Here is a 20,219-nt window from a genome sequence, read left to right as displayed (position 1 = left end):
TTACCCCTGTCTGCACCTTAATAATTGAGCCAGAAAAGATCTGTTCTGCTTGGTGGTCACAGGGCTCATAACTCAACATCCTCCCTCTGTCTCTCTCAGTAGTCCTGGTGATTAGAGGTGGACAACCTCCTAATTCTCCTTTCTTCCTAAACTCCCTATTTCTCAGTCATTGAGAAGTCCAGAGTGTTTATGTGGGAGCGATACATTCCAGTTTAATATTTGACTCTGACTCAGACCAGAGGATGGCAAGAGAAGAATAGACATAGGCATTGGAAAACAAAAAACTTTAATCATCCATTTGAGTTTCTCTGATAACACATAATAACATTTTTAAACCCATTTATACTTTCAAGCTGTTAGGTAAAACCACCCTGACATTTTGGACACTGAGCAGTTCCACAGAAGCTTGCACTACTCAGATTTGATCCTGTGGGTCCAAGGTTTGTGCCAACAACATTCTAATTTTTTCAAGCATTTAGGGCCACACTACCATCAGTAACCAGTCTGAAGCCAACTTTTATGAAATGTCTTGATTGAGATTATTAAAAAAAATCAGACATCCTTGCCTACAGGGAAGTAGAAATGTTATTTTTACATGCACACATTTACAAATGAAGTAAAAAAAAAAAAAACACAGTAATTGAATAATCCGCACAACCGATCTATCTCACAGTGTTGTGGCTTCAATTCCCTATATGTTCATATAAAGACAAATACATTAAGTAACACTATATGCACAGTAAAATAGCTGGAAAAGATGTGAGTCTAGCACACTGGAGCAGCTGTGACAACAAGTGTATTCTGACAGTGAAGAAGATGACTTAATCCTATGATGGGACTGGATTTGCAGCTGGAAAAATAAAAATAATTTATTGTTATGTTGAAGGAAAAGGAGTACCACTAGAAGGTAGAGCAATAGTCCAATTTTCCTGACATAATTTATGTGTTTTTACATTCACATTCTCAATATATCCAAGATACTAGTAAATATATTACAAGTTCCAGCATGCACAAATCATGCACTTATAAAAAAAGCCCTTGCCTCTTGGAGAGTTAACAAAAGAGTACATTATACACAATCATTTGTCCTATGTATAATAAATTGCATTCCATAGTTGTTTGTGACACTGAGTTGTTTATGTCCTGTTACCGCAAAAACTTACCCACTCCACTAAGATCCACTGTCTCGGCACAACCCAGAAAGCGAGCCACTTGTGGTGAACAGGAGGTAGGTTTATCCTGGTTTTCTCTGAGACAGTGCTCAAACTTCATAAACTCACTGGAGCAGTCCTGTCTGATCTTCTGTATCACTGGGCTATGAAAACAAGTTTAGGGGTTTAGAAAGTTTAGAAAAGTTTAGAAAATCGGGTTATACAGAAGTGGGAATGGGTGCACACGTCTGTTGCCTTACTGTGATGATGTGCATTGTGCAACCTTCATCTTCAGTTCATTACACCTTTGCTGCCATGTTGATGGGTTGGAAGCCACACATGACCCGTATGCTTCCATTTCTTTATGGCAATACTTCGCCGTAATGTCCATAGCAGCTTGCCTGAAACATGGTATGTTTGTGTAATTCAGCCTCTGATTACACAGACAAGCCCAATGATTAATCATAAGCCTGACATATCCTCAAGTGTTACAACAACCGAAGGCTAATCGTTATTTAAAACGGTAGGAAGTTGTATTGGAGAACAGATACTAATTCACAATATCACAAATGTCTTTATTTACAGTCTGTATGTAAAACATTCTCTGTCTAGACTAGATGATAACGTTGCATGTATAACTGATATAATCAATGATTAGGGTTCTTACATGTTGCTCTTGTAGGATTTCTTCCTTCAGCAAAACTAGTCAGTCAAGGTTAAAGCACCAGCACATGATGTGAAGCCATGTCTGTGCGCGGACTACGCCACACAAGCCCACTAATATCTGATTGGATGAAAACACAACTTTGGGAACTTGCTTTTTAATTTTATTGGTTCAAGTGTGCGTCAATCTCTCACTTTGGCAACGCCCCTATAATAACGTCGTTTTTATTAAAGGGCTCACTTTTTAAGTTTAAACATTAAATGACGAATTTAGTGTGCTTTTTCTTGAAGAAACCTTGGCGTTCATATATGCAATTTTACTAGAAGACTTAAACAACAACGTGGAAGACGTCTATTTTTGTGGTTCAATCGTGTTGTGCCAACTAGACCATTGCGTGTCCTTGCGTATTTACGTATGCGGAAGCCACGGCCTGAGGACTAGCGATTCAGTAAACGGGCTCCGAAGGGAGGACTGAGCATCGCTCATTGTGTAGAATCTTTTTTTTTTTAAACCCTACTGGCCCGTTACAGCTCAACGGGGGTGGTGCTGGATGACAGAGGGGGCCAGAGGACTGAGTTAAGTGCAATGGACGAGGCCAAGAAAGAAGAGAGTATAGCTGCAGACGGGATCCGGGGACCGGGTGAGCTACGAATGGCCCCCTATTTGAACCACAACCAACATGATACTAGCACCGGTGACGAGCTGGTGAGCTCGGTCACGCTTTACAGGCGGAGGCCCCGGCTGTTACACGGGACCATCCTCCCGTTTCTGGCGTTCCTTTACCCAAGCTGGTTGTATATATGGTTAGGAGTTTACGGAGCCACCGACTATCCAGAGGCAGGCCTACTGGCGCTTGCTGCTATCGGGATCGCGCACGTCCTCACAGCTCTCTCAGGTTATTGGTCTGTGCATGCGCATTGTTGGCTCACTTGTTCCAAGGTAAACATCATAAATAACTTCAATAATAATTTTATATCTATAGGGGATCCAATTTTACCCCATCACATGTACATGTACGTGTACAACTTCTAACACTATGGGAGTAGGAGTAGGTATCAGAATAGACTTACTTAAAGGCACTATAGCAAGAACTTTGATGGGCTGTAACCCTGGCTAATGCATTGTAACGCTGTTTTCACACCAGTGAGTACACTTCGTCTATAACCTTGAATCACAACTGGCATATCTCATAAAAAGGGGTTATTTAGTTCTGACAACTATGTTTTTATCCCCATTGTCAGTTTGGTCAAGATACCCATGATTATTTCATTTAAACACTTTTATAGCAAATGCAAGATTGCTAACATTTGTCTCTCTGCCAAGCAGAGTGTAAACTTGTGTCATCTCCTCATGGGTTTCAGTTTTATACTAGGATTGTATTTGTCTGTGCCATAGACCTCCGTTACTGACCAAAAACAAAGTAGTAATGTTTCAGCCAGAAATACTAGAAGATTATAGTTATTTAAAAATGAAACAGATTACAATTAGTTTTGTTTAGCAAATTTGTGTATTTTTCTTTGTAAATGGATGTACTCTATATTTTAAAAAAAGTCACTATATTGCAGATTTTATATTAGCAGTGTAATCATGTTTAGTTTTGCTGGCACATGTAGAGGACAAGGATTGGTTTAAGAATGTGCCTGAACTTCATATCTGTCAAGTGAGCATAAATAGGGCCCTGTTTCACCTGTTTATGTGTTTGCACAGGAACCAGACCCAAACAAAGCTACGCTGGCGAAGGTCGTCCCTACCCCCAACAATGGTTCGGCTGAGCTTGTGTCATTACAAAGGGACCAGGTAAGTTCACACATTTCACCTTTTTACACTGGAGTCCTCCAATTTGACTTAGTCATTTCTTTGTTAGATTTGGTAGACAATAATGTTATTTGTTATTAAATATATATAGTGTATAAACTGATGTTTTCTTTTTTCACAAACACAAAAAAATCTAAGAAAAGCTTACACTTTGTGTAATTCTCTTGTTCTGCCCAACAGGATGAAAATGGAGAGAGAATTCTTTCTTTTGAGTTTCAAAAGATTCGCTACATTTTTGACCATAAAGAGAAGAAACGTTTCCTTCCAATAGCATTTCCCATCAGTCACCCAATTGGCTACTTTCAGTCCTGGCGTGGGTACCAGGAGGAGGCCGAACTCAGAGCTGCAGAAAAACGCTATGGCACCAATCGTGCTGAGATGATGGTGCCAGATTTCCTGGAACTCTTCAAAGAGAGAGCCACAGCTCCCTTTTTTGTTTTCCAGGTATGCATGAGTGAATGTTTATTAGGATTTGACTAGTTTTATTTTAAAAAGTGTTAACCTTATAATAATGTGTTTATCCCTGTGAAGTTATTTAGCCTCTGTAATCCATCAGGTGTTCTGTGTGGGGCTGTGGTGTCTGGACGAGTATTGGTACTACAGTGTTTTTACACTGTTCATGCTGGTAGCATTTGAGGCCTCCTTGGTCCAGCAGCAGATGAGGAATATGTCTGAGATCCGTCGCATGGGAAACAAGCCGTACATGATTCAGGTAGACTTAATACAATACAGAACTTCAGTATATTAAAGAACAGTTTTTGTCTAAAAACAGCAGTCCGATGCTCATATGATCACTGAAACATATTATACATGCTCTAGCCATTCTTCCTGTTAATACAGGCCTTTCTGAGACCTCTTAAATAACGCTTCCTATGTAAGTTAGGGGGGCCAAATTCCAAAGTCCTCCATTTGTACAAAAACATAGTAAAAAAGTTAATCTGTAGACAATTGAAGGCTTGAGCCTTGCAAATTTGTTATATTATGTTGATATATTTCTAAGCTGCAGCATTTTTAGTTCAGAATACCCATTTTTTTGACTGCTTTTACTGCATCACAACATGGATACAATGTGGAAGGAAACACAGAATTTATATTATCAACTAACTTTGGTAGATATCCACCTGATTTATTCAACTCTTAATTTATTCAACTATGGGCATTTAGTGTCACCAGTTAATCTAACATGCATGCTTTTGGACCGTGGGATAAAACTGGAGTACCCAAGAAACCCAAGCAAGCACAGGAAGAACATGCCTGCTCTCCACACAGTAAGGCTGTAGTTGGCAGGTAGATTTGAACCAGAACTTGTATCTGTGAAGTGGCAGTGCTAACCACACCACTGCTGTGCTGCCCCTGACCTTTAAATGTTAGGGTTATAACTTCAAATAATGTTTTTTTAAATTGTTGCAATATTATTAAAATATATATTCTATGTATTTTGTGGCAGGTATATCGCAACAGGAAGTGGAGACCTATTTCAAGTGATGATCTTGTCCCTGGTGACCTTGTCTCAATAGGTAAGTGCCATATCAGTGTTTGTATTCTCTCCACAAACACCAGATGTATGCTTCACATATATGTATGTGATATATATATGATGTGTATACTGTATTCTTTGTAGGACGTTCACCACAGGACAACCTGGTACCGTGTGACGTGCTGTTACTCAGGGGCCGATGCATTGTTGATGAGGCTATGCTGACTGGGGAGTCAGTACCCCAGATGAAGGTTAGGCAAACAAATATATACAGAGTTCCAGTCTACAGAGCTAAAAGCTTAAACTATGGAATTTAAAACTTTATTATTCTTAATGGCATGTGCTATTGTGGGGTATCATATAACTAATGACAATATGGGTGCACAGGAGCCAGTCGAGGACTTGGACCCAGAGCAAATCCTGGACCTTCAAACAGACTCTCGACTCCATGTCATTTCTGGGGGCACAAAAGTGGTCCAACATAGCCCACCATTAAAGGCCAGTGCTGGGCTCAAACGTAGGTGCTAATTTCTTTTTAAAAATGTATAATGGCTGTTATATTAATTTGTACATCAGTCACCAATGTTCATCAGCAAAACAAGCCATTATTTATCATTGAATATCTCCTATATTCGCAGCTGTTGACAATGGCTGTGTGGCTTATGTACTGAGAACTGGGTTCTACACCTCTCAGGTGAGGAAGCTGCATAGCACATCTATGTTACACCACTCCCTATTTTCCTGTCATTGTAGGACGTGCTGTGTGAGAGTGTACTTACAGTGTATAAAAACTTGCCTTCAGGGTAAGCTGTTACGGACCATCCTCTTTGGTGTGAAAAGAGTGACAGCAAACAACCTGGAGACTTTCATCTTTATCCTCTTCCTCCTTGTGTTTGCCATTGCTGCAGCTGCTTATGTGTGGGTAGAAGGTGAGATCCACAAAATCAGTTTATGATGTAATTTACATGATTATAGAAAGAATGTTAACTAGTACCCAGAGGTTATGGAATAAGTAAAATGTTTGTTTTTTGCGTTATTTCCTAAGGCACCAAGGATTTAAGCAGAAACCGCTACAAGTTGTTTTTGGAGTGTACACTTATTCTTACTTCGGTGGTTCCACCAGAACTTCCCATAGAGCTTTCTCTGGCAGTTAACACATCTCTTATTGCCCTGGCCAAACTTTGTAAGTCTGTGTTTGCTCCTACATGCGTGTAGAATATACAATAGACCTGGACAAGGCAGCTTGTAATGAAAAGCCTGTAACAGCAGTGGTTAATTTGAGAATTTTGTTTTACTCCTGCCTAGATGTATTCTGTACAGAGCCTTTCAGGATACCATTTGCAGGAAAAGTGGAGGTTTGCTGTTTCGACAAAACGGGAACACTGACCAGTGATAGTCTGGTGGTACGAGGAGTAGCAGGCCTGAGGTAAATTATTCTTTTCATTCTCACTGTTAATGCTTTTAAAATGATGTAGTTTAGATTTACATACATTAGCACTGTGTAGAACATATTGACTGATGTTTTTGTTCATGACAGGGATGGAAAAGAGGTGATGCCTGTGTCTGAGATTCCAATTGAGACGCATCGAGTGGTGGCCACGTGTCACTCTCTGGTCACTCTGGATGATGGACAGCTGGTTGGAGATCCACTTGAGAAAGCTATGCTGACTGCTGCTGACTGGACCCTCACTAAAGGTAAAGGGTTATTACTAAATGCACTTGCAGGGTAGTGGCAGATGTGTGTTGTAGAGCATGTGTATTCTCTTGTTTATTTGGGGCTATGTATATGTTCCTTTTATATTTGCATTTGTTGTTGCCTTGCAATACATCATTCGGATGTCACAACACCTGTTGTATTCAGCTTAGTGGTGTAATGTGACTAGTGTATCTTAAACATATAATAAAATATCTTTGCATTTTACGTGCGTGTGAGATGCCTTTTTATACTTTAATAATGGGTCTTCAGTGTCTTCAATTTGAGATGATAATGCATTTGTGCACCTTTACTCACTGTGTGCATCATTGATTCTTGGCTGTTGACCAGATGAAAAGGTGTTTCCACGAGGCATCAAAACCCAGGGACTTAAGATACACCAGCGTTTCCACTTTGCCAGTGCTCTGAAGAGGATGTCAGTCCTGGCCTCTTATGAGAAAATGGGTTCCACTGAACTCTGCTACATCTCAACTGTTAAAGGAGCTCCAGAGACACTCAGAAGAATGGTACAAACAGCCACCATACTTTTTTAAAATACTATTTAGGTTCTAGCTTTATCAAGTGTACTCTACTGGTGTTCCAATGTGGCTGTGATTGTAGTTTGCAGCATGTCCGGCAAGTTATGATGAAGTCCACAAGGAAATGTCTCGAGAAGGGGCAAGAGTTCTGGCCTTGGGTTACAAAGAGATTGGACACCTCAGTCATCAGCAGGTTCTTGTTCTTGTTCTATCATAACTAACACAGTTCAAATGAATATACATACATTTAGATAGAAACTGAGGTGGATATGTTTGGGTCCTAAAGGTCCGGGAGATAACTCGAGATGCTCTGGAGTGTGACTTGCATTTTGCTGGGTTCATGGTTGTGTCCTGCCCCCTCAAGAGTGACAGCAAGGCTGTCATCAGGGAAATCCAGGAAGCATCTCATCATGTAATTAAGATGACAACAGACAATTGTGTGCACATATTCGAACATTGTAGTTTTAAAATGATTAATGAATTTACCTCTGCTTTCAGGTGGTAATGATCACAGGTGACAATCCTCTAACTGCGTGCCATGTAGCAAGAGAGCTTCACTTTATCCAGAAAGAACACACACTTATCTTGCAACCAAGCCCAGATCAGGGTAAGGCAAGTTGTTGCTGAAGTGTGTAATCTTGTAGTTCTTGTAGTAATCCATTTGCAGTAGGTGTTTTCACCAATGATACAAAGGATTTATGAATTTGAATCATGTTTCTGATGTGTTTTTTTTTTTTTCCCCAGGTGAATGGCAGTGGGAATCCATAGATGGAAGTGTGCATATACCAGTGCCCCCTCCATCTATTTCTTCATTTGTGCGAAAGTTTGACTTGTGTGTAACAGGGGAGGGGCTTGCCAGACTAAATTGTGATCCACGTCTACTTCACACCCTCTTGCCTCATATACAAGTGTTTGCTCGTGTCAGTCCAAAACAGAAGGTAGGTGCTAAAGCAGCAGTTAGGTTTCTTTTTGTCTTGAAATGATTGCCTACTGTGAAACCATGCATTATTAAAACAGACTGTAGATTTGTGGGTCTCATTTAATGAGTAATGATATGTTATTGTCCTGCAGCCATAGATAATTGGACAAACATATACAATATGTCTTCATATTGATAAACCTTGGGCTCAACCTAAAAATTCTCTGCTCCCATAATTTAGTCAATGTTAGACGAGCTCTTTTCTTTTTTTTTTTTTAAATATGTATTTTTTTCTGAATAATACAGTAAGCATTACAGACAAAGCAGAGTTTAGACAGATAGTTTTATCAGCAGTCTACAATACCCACCCACTGGTATTTAACTGGGACTACCACTCATATTTTTTGACAGGAAATCAGTATTTTGAGTATGTTACATTTATAGTATGGTATGTAACAATTAGGACAAAGTGGTGTATCAACTTTTAAAGGTGCGTGGATGGAGGTGTATTACAAGATAATACGATTTATAATGAAACAGTTTTCCATTGTCTTCTCTCTGTCCTTGCTCTCTCTGCTAAAACCTTCAAAACTCCTGTCCCTCTGCTTGCACAGATTATTTCACAAGTTCACTGTCCACAGCTGATTTCCCTGGATCTTTTTTTTTCTTGGAGAATGCTATTTCTCTACATTATATATGTGTAACAGGGTTTCTAATTAGCTTTTTTGCAACACCATAAAAGCCTGCAGAGCAGGCAAGCAAGCAGAATGAAAAACCGACCAGAAGAAGAGATCATTATATGTAGCGATGCCTCTTTGTTTTTAAATCAAAGTCTGCCCAAAGTTTTAGTACACTGAAATGAACAGAAAGTCACCTGCAACAATCTAAAGAAGTCACATTTTATTGAGGTTTTTGTGTTTTGTTTTTTAATTTAATTTATAATGGACTGTGCAGAGACATGCTTATACAATAATAAAGGTGGAGGAGAAATCAGAATACTCATTTGCTACATGTATAAGCAATTTCCCAATAACTAGTTTACTACATTAAATTGTACATTGTTCCTTGAATACCGGAGAAACCTGGTTTCTTTATCGATTAATCATCAAACAGATCTTTACAATAATCTTGAGAGCAACATGAACATCATCTATAACTGTGGTAACTGTATGCCTTGATTTTATTATATGAATATACTTTTACATTTAAGGACAGGACAAAAATTAAACAAAGAAGTCTGATGAAAGAGACTAAAGCAAACAAGTCTTACTATAAGAGGCTTTACATTTTCATGTGCTGAAATTCACTCCAGATCACTTTTAATAGAAGTGTTTGTGATGATCACATGTGGCTTTCACTTACAACTGAACATTTAGTCTGCCTTGTCAAAAATGTCAAGATACATATCATTTACTGCCAATCAGCCAAAAAATACCAAGATATGGTTTTGTTCCAAATCGCCAAGCCCTACTAACAATGTATCATTAAGTGTGAACTAAGCACGTTTTAATTTTGAAAGTGATAAACAATAATTTTTAATTGTTGTTTCTCAGGAATTTGTGATCACCAGCCTAAAGGGGCTTGGATATGTGACACTAATGTGTGGTGATGGTACCAATGATGTTGGAGCTCTGAAACATGCCCACATAGGTAAGATTTATCAGTCCCAATATAAAGCTTTTGTCGCTTTGCTTGAATACAACAGTGTGTGCAGTGATTTATAGTTTTGTTCTTGCCCAGGTGTTGCTCTGTTAGCCAATGCCCCTGAGCGCATGCCTGAAAAAAAGAAACGTGGGAGAGAGAAGGAAGCATCAACAACAGAATCAAGACCTTCACCACCTATTGGTTCAGGAGGCAAATTGAGTTCCAGGGCCGCCAGACAAAGGGTGATGGCCCAGAGAGAAGAGCAGCTTGCAGCCCAAAAGGTGTGTGTGTGTGTGTGTGTGTGTGTGTGTGTGTGTGTGTGTGTGTGTGTGTGTGTGTGTGTGTGTGTGATGGTTTACTGGTAACTTAAACTCTGTTTCTGCCACTGCCGGCATTCTCATCAAGTGTCTCCCCTCTGTTGCTAGCATTAATAAAACCATATAATTATAACTCAAAAAGGTATGGGATACTAGAGCACATGACTATATGTCAGTTTTTATTCTAAAACAGGAGAGGATTACTCAGGTTTTACGGGAACTTGAAGAGGATCAGGTACAAGTAGTGAAACTGGGTGATGCTTCCATTGCAGCCCCTTTCACCTCTAAACTCTCATCCATACAGTGCAGTGAGTATTTGATTTTTTTTTTTTTTTTTTTATTCAGCTATTTACAATGCTGTCAAAGATCCAAACATAAAGTTTCTCTCCATTTCTTGTTGCTTTTTCTTTGCCCCCAGTCTGCCATGTAATAAAGCAAGGCCGTTGCACACTAGTGACAACACTTCAGATGTTCAAGATTCTCGCTCTTAATGCTCTGGTACTCGCCTATAGCCAGTCTGTACTCTACCTAGAGGGGGTCAAGTTCAGCGATTTCCAGGCAACCTTGCAGGGTCTTCTGTTGGCTGGATGTTTCCTCTTTATCTCTAGATCAAAGGTGAGAACTTAAGTAAGAAAATGGAGGCTCCGCATGTTTGTGATTGTTCTCCTACCATGACATGTGCTGTTTTATTTATGACAACCAAATTAAGAATCTTTTAATTAATTTTTCCTTTTGCTTACACAGCCACTAAAAACTTTGTCACGAGAGCGGCCTTTGCCAAACATCTTCAATCTTTACACAGTGCTAACTGTGCTGCTTCAGTTTGCTGTCCACTTCTGTAGCCTGGTTTACCTTTACAAAGAGGCCCAAAGTAGAAGTCCGCCCAGGTAGGACGGAACGAGAACAAGAAAATAAACTGCTGTTTAATATTTCAATTAATAACATGACATTGACACATTATACTAACATTTCAGTTTTCTTTTCTCTCCTACAGAGCTGAACAGTTTGTAGATCTATATAAAGAGTTTGAGCCCAGCCTAATTAACAGCACAGTGTATATAATGTCCATGGCAATGCAAATGGCCACCTTTGCCATTAACTACAAGGTATGTATTCTTGATGCCAGTAAAATTTGTTGTCTCTACATTTTTGTAGTATGAAAGACTTTGGGCATTTGTTGTTGTGACTTATAGGGCCACCCCTTCATGGAGTCTCTCTGCGAGAATCGACCATTACTATGGAGTATTGGTCTGTCGGGCTTAGCTATTGTGGGACTTCTTACTGGTTCTTCACCAGAATTCAATGAACAGTTTGCTCTTGTAGATATTCCAACTGAGGTGAGCTGAAAATATCAAATTATTTTATAACAAATTTTTAATAATGATGTACCTCATGAGGTAACATTCCACCTGTTTATTTTGCTTTCAGTTCAAACTGGTTATTGCCCAGGTGCTGGTGGTGGACTTTGTCACTGCACTGTTAGTGGATCGTGTCCTGCAGTTCCTGCTGGGCAAAGGGACTCTCAGGCTGCCTTCTTGAACTCAGTGCCAACAGCAACTGCTGCACTTACCAAACAAACTTTAAAGGGAGAGAAGACTTTAAAGGGGGGATCTTAAGGATTAAAGCTGTTTTTACAAACAAAAGACAGCTGAGACAGTCATGGCGTGCAGTACTGTACACTCCTTAACCATCTGTATTTCAGAATTTTCATCAGATAGGTTTCAATGCCCTCTTTGTTTTCTTCATAACTCTTCTTTTTTTTTTCTACATTTTCTTCTCCCTCGTCATCTTTCCCACCCCACTGCTACAAAAGGCCATGAAGAACGCAGTATTGAGTGGAGTGTGAGACTGTGCCACCCAGAGTGAAACACACAGGCACACTAAAGGGGCATTCTCTAAGAGAATTGCAAAAGTGTTTTTGATTTTGTTTGATTCCTCTCCTTGATTTTGTAAAAAGTGAAAACATCTCTAACAGACTTATAAAGACTTACAGATAAAAATATTTAAGTTTGTCAAGTGTTTTGTCAAGTAAAAGTACAGATGTGCCTACACATGGAAAGGATGGGGATACCCAGCGGATTATAAATTATTCTACATGCTAAATATTTCTACTACCAAAATAGGTAAGTAAAGAATGTTCAAAAAAACCTATAATCTCATGGGACACAACACTAGCTGTAACAAAACATGCCATCTCATTAAGCATCAGACAATCAAAGTCTGGAAGCTTGTGAAATTCACTTTATATGCCAACTGATCTTTACTGTGAAATTTGCTGATCTCTGGAGAGCAACTGTTTACTATTCATCCTCAACATGAACAAATTTGAGCGTGTTGAACAAACAGCTTTTTTCTAAAAATCCAATCCCCTGCATTGGAAACAAAAATCAGTATCAAACATTCAGTACACAAAGAGCTGTTCATGGATCTCAAAATATTTATGACACTAAATTTCAGCTTCCTCTCAGGGATATAAACCCACAAAGTGTATCACTGAGTTTTGAATATTTTGGTAGAAGTAACTTAAGGCTAATAAAGAACAGAAATACAGTGTTTGAAACTATGGTGTAGAGCCTGTGTGCCTGACAAAAACCTCCAATTTTAGATTTAAAATAAATATATAATTTAAAGTCTAACAAAAATGTTTTGTTCAAAGCTGACCTAAGGATAATATTTTTTTATTTAAAAAAAAAAAACGTTATGCTTTAACAAACACAATTCACTGACTATACTGACACTGGGTACCGCTGACAAAAGTTGCTAAGACTTACGCATCTTTAGAGTCTATATTATACTTTTGTACCTTTTGTAGGGTTTTCAATCTACTGTTTCTACTATAGTTTACTACTTCATACACACCTTGATCCTTGCTTCTCATCCAGTTGGACCTTATGTAAATTACGGCATGTGGAGGCTAACAGTCCTACCAGACCTGGTAGGATTGGTATTGTACATTCAAACAACCTGGACAGGTGTAGACCAATCTAGGCATCTTGGATAAACCACTTTTTTTTTTTTTTTTTTTAATTGCTTAGTTTTGTTTTTCATTTAAACATTCTAAAGAGTCATTGCTTAAATTGTGTTCTTTCTCATTCTTAATAGTTATTTGGAAATTTATGACATCTATTGTTTTGTAATGCTACTCTCATTTTGTAATATTACACTGCTTACAGTAGTAATTGTACTTTCAAGGGATTTCAAGATTAATAAATGATCAGCAGCATTGCACTCTTGATACCTATCCCAAACCATCATGCAGAACAGATGTCAACATTTATATAGTGTAATATTGTAATATTTTGTACAGTGGAGACTCAGAGTAGATTCTTGAGAATCTGCTCTTGTCACTCACTTGTCACCAAATCCTGGGACCTTTTCCCCAGTTAAACAAATTAAACAGGCTGATACATTTTAGAGAACGAAGAATTTATTGTCTAGTTTATTAAGTAATTCATATAATATAAATATTGGTCTTAATTAATTACCCACAATCTAAAGTTCTAACACAAACTGAAACTGTTAAGCCCTTTTAATTTTTTCCCATTAAACTTTATACTTGTTTACTTGGCTATTTTGTCTTTCCACTACAAGTGATTTTTGTGTTTTTTGTTTGTGTCCTTTCGGCTTATCCCGCCACAGCAGATCATTTACTACAAGTGCATTTTAGTATTAAAAAAAATAGCATTTATTTATCAGAATTTACTTAAGATATGTTCACAAGCACCATTAACATGGCAATGGTGCATACAAGTAATTAGCAAAAAAAAAGCTTAAAAATAAAAAAGATTTCTTAATCACTCCAACAAGACAAGGCATTTACTTACAACATATATTTAATTGAACGTCTACTCTATGAACTACTCAGGGGTCAAGATATGCCTTATAATAAAAGTATAGATTAGGATGCCTCTCAGGCAATACTGGATTCATAATGTTTTGGGTCAGAAGATGTGCCAAGTGATGATACCCACCCAAATTCTGAGAAAATGTCATCATGGGTAAGTGTGGGTTAGCTTCTCCTCGATAAAGGGAACAACTGAACGAGATGTAGTGTGCCAGGGAGAGTATTTTGGTAGTTATAATAAAACACACTGGACATTCTGCCAAATGGGCAATAGGATCAGAGACTGGATTGACCTCTTTGACCAGTACGCTAGTGCACGACAAGCACACCAATGTACAGAAACCTGTGCATTTTATTTGTAGAGCAGTTACTAAATTATTGGATATCTTTAAATATATATTCTAGCATGTCATAGTATTTTCTACTTTGTGGCTTTTAATTTCTCAGGACCAGTGTCTTCTTTAAGATTTCTTTTTAGCTGAAAAAATTGCCACGTGTCATGTAATGTAAGAGTCCCATCAGTAGATGTGTGGCAAACCATGCAACTCCTAATGATGACAGCCACAGACCCTTTTAATGCTATACATGGAGGGCTTCAATTGTGTTTGTGAAAATCATATCACAGGGAGATTTCTAATACGTAAATGATCTAAGCAAGATCTATTAACTACTGCTCCATGGCACGAGAACTGGAAGATTTTTTCATACGATATGACATATTTTTTTTAAATTAAATTACTTGTTTTTAAATTCAATAATCAACAACTACGCAGGATCTCGCTTGCGTTTCTTTGTGTTACCATCACACTACATATCCCATGGTGCATAGTCCCGTAGAGGTGTTCGTTTTGTTGGGCGCGCAGCGAAGAAAAGTATTTGAAAGAAAAAAATGGCGGAAAAACATTTGGTGTACGGACAAGACGGGTTTGTATATTTTCTCATCGTTGCGATAACCGATTTAACACATTGATAGTTTAAGTACTATTGGGAAATTGTTGTAATAACCTGTATTGTGCTTTTCATTGCTAACGCAACAGTAACGTTAAACATGCCAATGAAACGATGCAACAGAATTTGAAACACTAATGTTATACTTTCCTAATGTTCAGTAATGTCTTTACACGTAACAGTAGGATGTAGATTGACAAAGATTTTCTTGCAGAGGCGGATTTGTCGCTGTTGCTGATAACCAAGATGAGGTAACGCTAAGACATATCTACTGACGTTTATGATAACGTTGAATTGCTATAGTAGCTAGGACAACCAGTCCTACGTGGATTCATAATGCTACACAGGTTCATTGCTATTTTGTTTTTGTTCAATCTCCGCATGCTAAGGGGAACTCCGAGAAACAAATGTCGAAAAGATGTGCTTCATCAATCCCCAGCACAGCTCCCCCAAACAAATCCCCCCGTACCAACAGTCAGTCGCCAACCACACACACGCCACATGCCGAAGAAGAACAATCAGAGACGGATGCAAAAAGGCAGGCGGAAAACACCGAGGGACCTTCACGTACATCTGGAAGCCCCAGTGGACGCAGGAAATCCTGGAGAAGAGCCACCATAACCCGACGCTCTCTCCCCGCCCTTCCCAATCCATATCAAGGTGAGATGGTGAGGTCTGAGCTGCCCCATTTATTCCGTAAGAAGAGAATGATCATGTGCATATATGTTTTGTGGTATAGTTATGCCGGGATGTGTTTACTTTAGTTTTGTGCAGGAGCATAAGTACATCGTTGTCTCAACATGAGAGGCTTGAGAAATTGATGGACTCTTCAGTGAAGGTGAGTGTGGCTGGATTATAAACAGAGTACGTAATTATTAGTGACAAACTTGCAAGAAAATGTGAAAAATAAGAGGAGAAACACTTTTTCTTTTTAGATCACAGTTTATGTTTGTTTGTGTTGAAGACCGTAGGGGGAACAACGTTGGTGTTTTCTTATTTTGCAAGCACTCTAGCACTGGCAGCAATGCAGAATTTAACTGCACACAGCAGCTAGGTCTAATATATAACATAATATATAAGAACAACGCATTTAATTTAGTAAAATCCACATGCAGAACTTTAGAGACATCTCAAATGTTATGGATTTATAATGTTGTTATAAAGTACTCATGAGGCGAATCCTTTGGCCACAGACAGTAGAAAGCATCTTGTTTAGTTTCAATTAGAGTGGTATATAAAGTCATTTTTGATTACTTGTAATAAAAATTCTGAATAACTCACTGACCTCCACTTTGTTTGTAGGTGGCAATAGAAAGAACTCAGAATTCACTCCACTCTGTGCCGAATGCCTCACTGGAGTCTTTTCAAACACAAGGTTAGTTTTTGCATTGCTTTGTTAAGTACATATCTCGTAGGGATCTAGCTGTCATAGAAATAAATTGTTTAAGTAAATTCTTTGTGTCTTCTGTGGTGTAGTTAAACGCATGCAGAGAGAGTGGAGTTGTCTAGGTAAAAGCATACACAGTGAACCACAGGGTCGACAGTTCTCTATCAACGCAGCCAGGTATTGTAGCTGTTTTTAATTTATGAAATACTTTCTATGTATTGTTTTGATAATGTTTTGTTTGTTGTGCCTAGGTATTTATAATGCTTTTCTGTCTTTGTCATGCTTGCTGTTCTAGTAATCTTGTGTGGCAGACAGCTATGGAAAAAGTTCACAAAGCCATGAACAGGCATGTTGCTCGTAGTATCACTATACCACACACAAGGCATTCAAACTTAAAAACACAAATGGTGCAAACTTTTATTTTTTTTGAACTGTATTGTGTTTTAGGCTTCAGACTGAGAGTGAATCTTGGGAGGCACTGTTGAACAAACATCGGAGTAAAGCAGAGGAATTGGAAAGGTTAACATGTGTACTCACTGAGTAATACTCTAATAATAAAGATAGTTTGTAAATATTCTCTTCTTAATTTTCAGTCCGTAATGTTTTCTCTATTTTTTTTATAGGAAAGTGGAACAGTGCCAACACACTGGTATGACATTAGACTCAACATCCCTGGCCCAGTCCTCACAGTGCCTTTTCATACAGAGTAAACCTGACTACCAAAAGCTTCTCCGTAGACAACAGCCTATGCTTCACACTGTGGAAATGATTGTACGTTTTAAAATCAGATTTTAGTGTGTTTCTTATAAAAAGAAAAAATGAAATATGAAGGCACCAGACTTCTGTAAAAACATCATCTGTATTTTATGTTCCTGTTTTATTATCTGTAGATGGACACTCAGTGTAAGATGATTAGAGAGCTTCTGTCCATCAGAGAGCAATCCCAGTTACTGGTGAAAGAGACCAGTGGTCGACTTGGTAACCATTTTGTCTCTGTTGAAACTTTTTAAGAAACTTTTTAATTCTCTAATGATCGTGCAATTTGACATTTAATCTTTGACATTTCTTTTTTTTTCCACAAGCGGCCGAGGCAGGATTCCAGGATCTTTCACCTGATCTCATCAGGAACTTCATGAGGGCACCATTATCCTCTGCAACTAAATATTCATAGTCATTATAGCAGAAGGCATGTTGAAACAGTCAGTACTTGTTATAGCTTGTATATTTGGCATTTTTGGAAATGTTTTCTCTTATGTAATCTGGGAACATAGAATTTCTTTGCTGTATTTTTGTCTCTTTGTCAATCCGTATAATAATTTTATATTTACTGTGTCAAATAAAACAATTTCAGTCAGCAGTAGAGCCTGTCCAGGTAATATATGTTTTTGACCAGGAGGTGGCAGTGGTTGGTTAAGCAAAATTGTAAAAAGCTTTGTGTGACGATGGTTTCTCACCTGTAAAACATGAAATTGTAAAAGACTGCTAGCTGTTAGATATTTGACAGTCAAATGCGTTAATCTTCACGAAATAAATAAATTCCCCACCTGTAAGAATGACCTGTTAAACCTGATTGTTCACTCTGAAATATTAAAATATAACAAATGGATTGGAAACCAAAACTGATTTTGTTTTTAAATAAAGTACCTTTTAAATTGGCCAAGGTACATCCTAGAGGTGATCTTTTTAAGGTATTACTACATTTTATGTAGAGCTCCAAAGTGATTATACAAAGAATAGATAAACATTAGACTGTACATTGGTTCTTCTTCAAAAACAAGTGTCATTAAACCTACAAAAAACAAGTCTTTCAATTGGAACTGACTAGTACATCAGGAGTGTATTAAAATCAAATGTTTCTGGTTTGCTGTTTGCTCATAGTCTTATTTACAGTACATTTTACATGCTCATCCTCAGTCATATTTACTCTCTTTTTGGTGCCACATCTATTTTACTTCATCAGTGTCCCCTGACCATTCAGGAGGAGGCCCCTCCCCCACAGTGACTCACCCCCATCTCTTGCGTTTGACTGGGTCACTGATGCAGAACGAAGCTTTGACATTGTACCAGTCAGTCAAAGCTTTGTTCACTATCACTCCTATCTCTTGGACTCATTCACTCATTAATGTTCTAATTCTCTTCCCCAACTGTCAACAGTAAATAAGTGTGAATGGGCTTTTGTGCTTTGCATTTATTATCTCCAGCATGGAATATTGTGAAATTTCCTTGTGATTTTATTCAAGAGCGTGACTAGAGAGCACAAGAACAAGCAAAGAGAAGACAAGTGGGGTTGTGACCGTAAGAGTTGTGAAAAAGGAAGGATGGTGCACAGCAGGAAAGATCGATTCTTATTTAGATGAAAATGAGGCTTGATGCTTGTGGGGTGAGAGGAGGGCAGCTTTAGCATCCAAATGAATAGAGTTTTCACAGAAATGATCCTTAAATGAATCACTAACACTAAAACTTATAAAGAAGTTTACAAAGCCACTGATAGTCTTTTCGAGCAAGGCCTCTCTTTGAGTGGTCAATTTTGGTGTTTGATGGAAACCCCTGCAATTACTTAAAGCTTTGTAAGGGCATTGTTTATAACAACCTCATAACCACATAATAGAAGTTATCAGGGTGTTTGAGTTAGATCCAATGCAGATTTAGATAAACTTTACTTGACTCATCTCTCCAGCTCCCTTATTTGTTGAAAACAAAAATGTTCATCAGAAAAAATTGATTGTTCTTGTTTTTCAGTTTAAACCATTACATTTACAAGATTGTGGGTTTGATGGTGGTAGCTTGTAACTTTTTAGGCTTGAAATCCAACACTAACATACCTGAATTGTGACATGTACAATGCACATGCAAAGAACAATAACTGTTTGGGTTTATTGTATTCTCTATTCTTGTTGTCCTTAACTTTAGATTGATTAGCTACAGATTGTAGTAGATGGATGTATGGAGAGTCAGCATAAACCACTGCCAGTTTGGTCCTACTCCCTCATGCACACCCATCATCTCTTCTCTGTACAGTGAGGCAGCTGCAACTCTCCTCCACATCCATTCAGCCAGCCATTCGTCTTGGAAAGCTGTCTCTCTGATCTGAGTGATAAACTACACCAGAATTGCCCGGTTTGCAAAAAAACAAGGACACTTGTTTTCAATCTTTGCTGTCAACATTTTCATACTGAAAACTGATGGGATGTTTCATTCATGGGGGTTTTGGACAGAATGATATTCTTGGGTTGGACTGTTACTTGAAATTGTTTTTTACCCTCCAAATTGGCACAGTTTGCCCACACAAATATGAATACCAGTGTACTAATTTAATACCAGACATCAAATCAGTTTTTATTACCACCCTTTAATTTTTAATTCCAAAAACTTACGTGTTGACGTTTTGTTGTTTTCTATTCACACATTGAATTGTAAAATATTGTAAAATAAATACTCAATGGCCCAGAAGGCTAAACACCTGTTATTATACGCTTACACGGAGGTAATAGCCACGTTTGCAGCTTTTACTAAGCCTAAATAGAAAACCTCTTAAGTCTGTAAAATGTCCTAAGGGATTTTACTTGAATCTTTTAATAGGAAGAGCACACTGTTAATTGGGTGGCCTTTTATGTTAATGAGAACATTTGCTTCAACCAATTATATTAGGACAAGCAACAATAACATTTCTTGCTTTGTTGCCATTGCCTATAAAGAAATGTCACTATTTTAGTATATGCGTTTCTATTTAGTAATGATAAACTCATTTGCAAGTTCTCGCTCTGTGGTTAGTTCAATGGTCAACATCGCTCGCGCAACCCAGCACATCCCACATACTCGCG

At 38.2% G+C, this 20,219-nt stretch overlaps 3 protein-coding genes across 3 annotated transcripts; 2 read left to right on the top strand and 1 right to left on the bottom strand.

The window, feature by feature from the left end:
• Positions 1–267: 267 nt before the first annotated feature.
• On the bottom strand, positions 268–1,949 carry LOC137099608 (coiled-coil-helix-coiled-coil-helix domain-containing protein 5). Its single transcript, XM_067476663.1, has 4 exons — positions 1,819–1,949; positions 1,412–1,552; positions 1,164–1,315; positions 268–850 (listed from the first exon to the last, which is right to left on the bottom strand). Coding segments are annotated over exons 1-4 (318 nt in total). The 5' UTR covers positions 1,821–1,949; the 3' UTR covers positions 268–827.
• A 197-nt stretch (positions 1,950–2,146) lies between these two features.
• Positions 2,147–12,221, top strand: atp13a1 (ATPase 13A1). The gene is made up of 25 exons (XM_067476656.1): positions 2,147–2,754; positions 3,523–3,612; positions 3,811–4,074; positions 4,187–4,342; positions 5,078–5,147; positions 5,252–5,358; positions 5,495–5,624; positions 5,746–5,801; positions 5,910–6,036; positions 6,153–6,290; positions 6,413–6,533; positions 6,645–6,802; positions 7,152–7,327; positions 7,422–7,532; positions 7,626–7,751; positions 7,838–7,946; positions 8,084–8,277; positions 9,812–9,908; positions 9,999–10,183; positions 10,413–10,527; positions 10,638–10,834; positions 10,964–11,106; positions 11,214–11,325; positions 11,413–11,556; positions 11,648–12,221. Exons 1-25 carry the CDS (start codon positions 2,401–2,403, stop codon positions 11,756–11,758), a joined length of 3,591 nt encoding a protein of 1,196 aa, XP_067332757.1. The 5' UTR covers positions 2,147–2,400; the 3' UTR covers positions 11,759–12,221.
• Positions 12,222–14,867: 2,646 nt separating this feature from the next.
• Positions 14,868–18,258, top strand: LOC137100501 (Kinetochore-associated protein DSN1 homolog). The gene is made up of 11 exons (XM_067478364.1): positions 14,868–14,987; positions 15,226–15,262; positions 15,401–15,671; positions 15,776–15,849; positions 16,314–16,386; positions 16,488–16,575; positions 16,694–16,744; positions 16,846–16,917; positions 17,022–17,169; positions 17,289–17,376; positions 17,481–18,258. Exons 1-11 carry the CDS (start codon positions 14,953–14,955, stop codon positions 17,567–17,569), a joined length of 1,026 nt encoding a protein of 341 aa, XP_067334465.1. The 5' UTR covers positions 14,868–14,952; the 3' UTR covers positions 17,570–18,258.
• The last annotated feature ends 1,961 nt before the right edge of the window (positions 18,259–20,219 follow it).

The sequence above is a fragment of the Channa argus genome, chromosome 15 (genome assembly GCF_033026475.1).
Source record: "Channa argus isolate prfri chromosome 15, Channa argus male v1.0, whole genome shotgun sequence".
Classification (NCBI taxonomy): Eukaryota; Metazoa; Chordata; class Actinopteri; order Anabantiformes; family Channidae; genus Channa; species Channa argus.
This window is presented reverse-complemented; position numbering and strand designations above follow the sequence as displayed.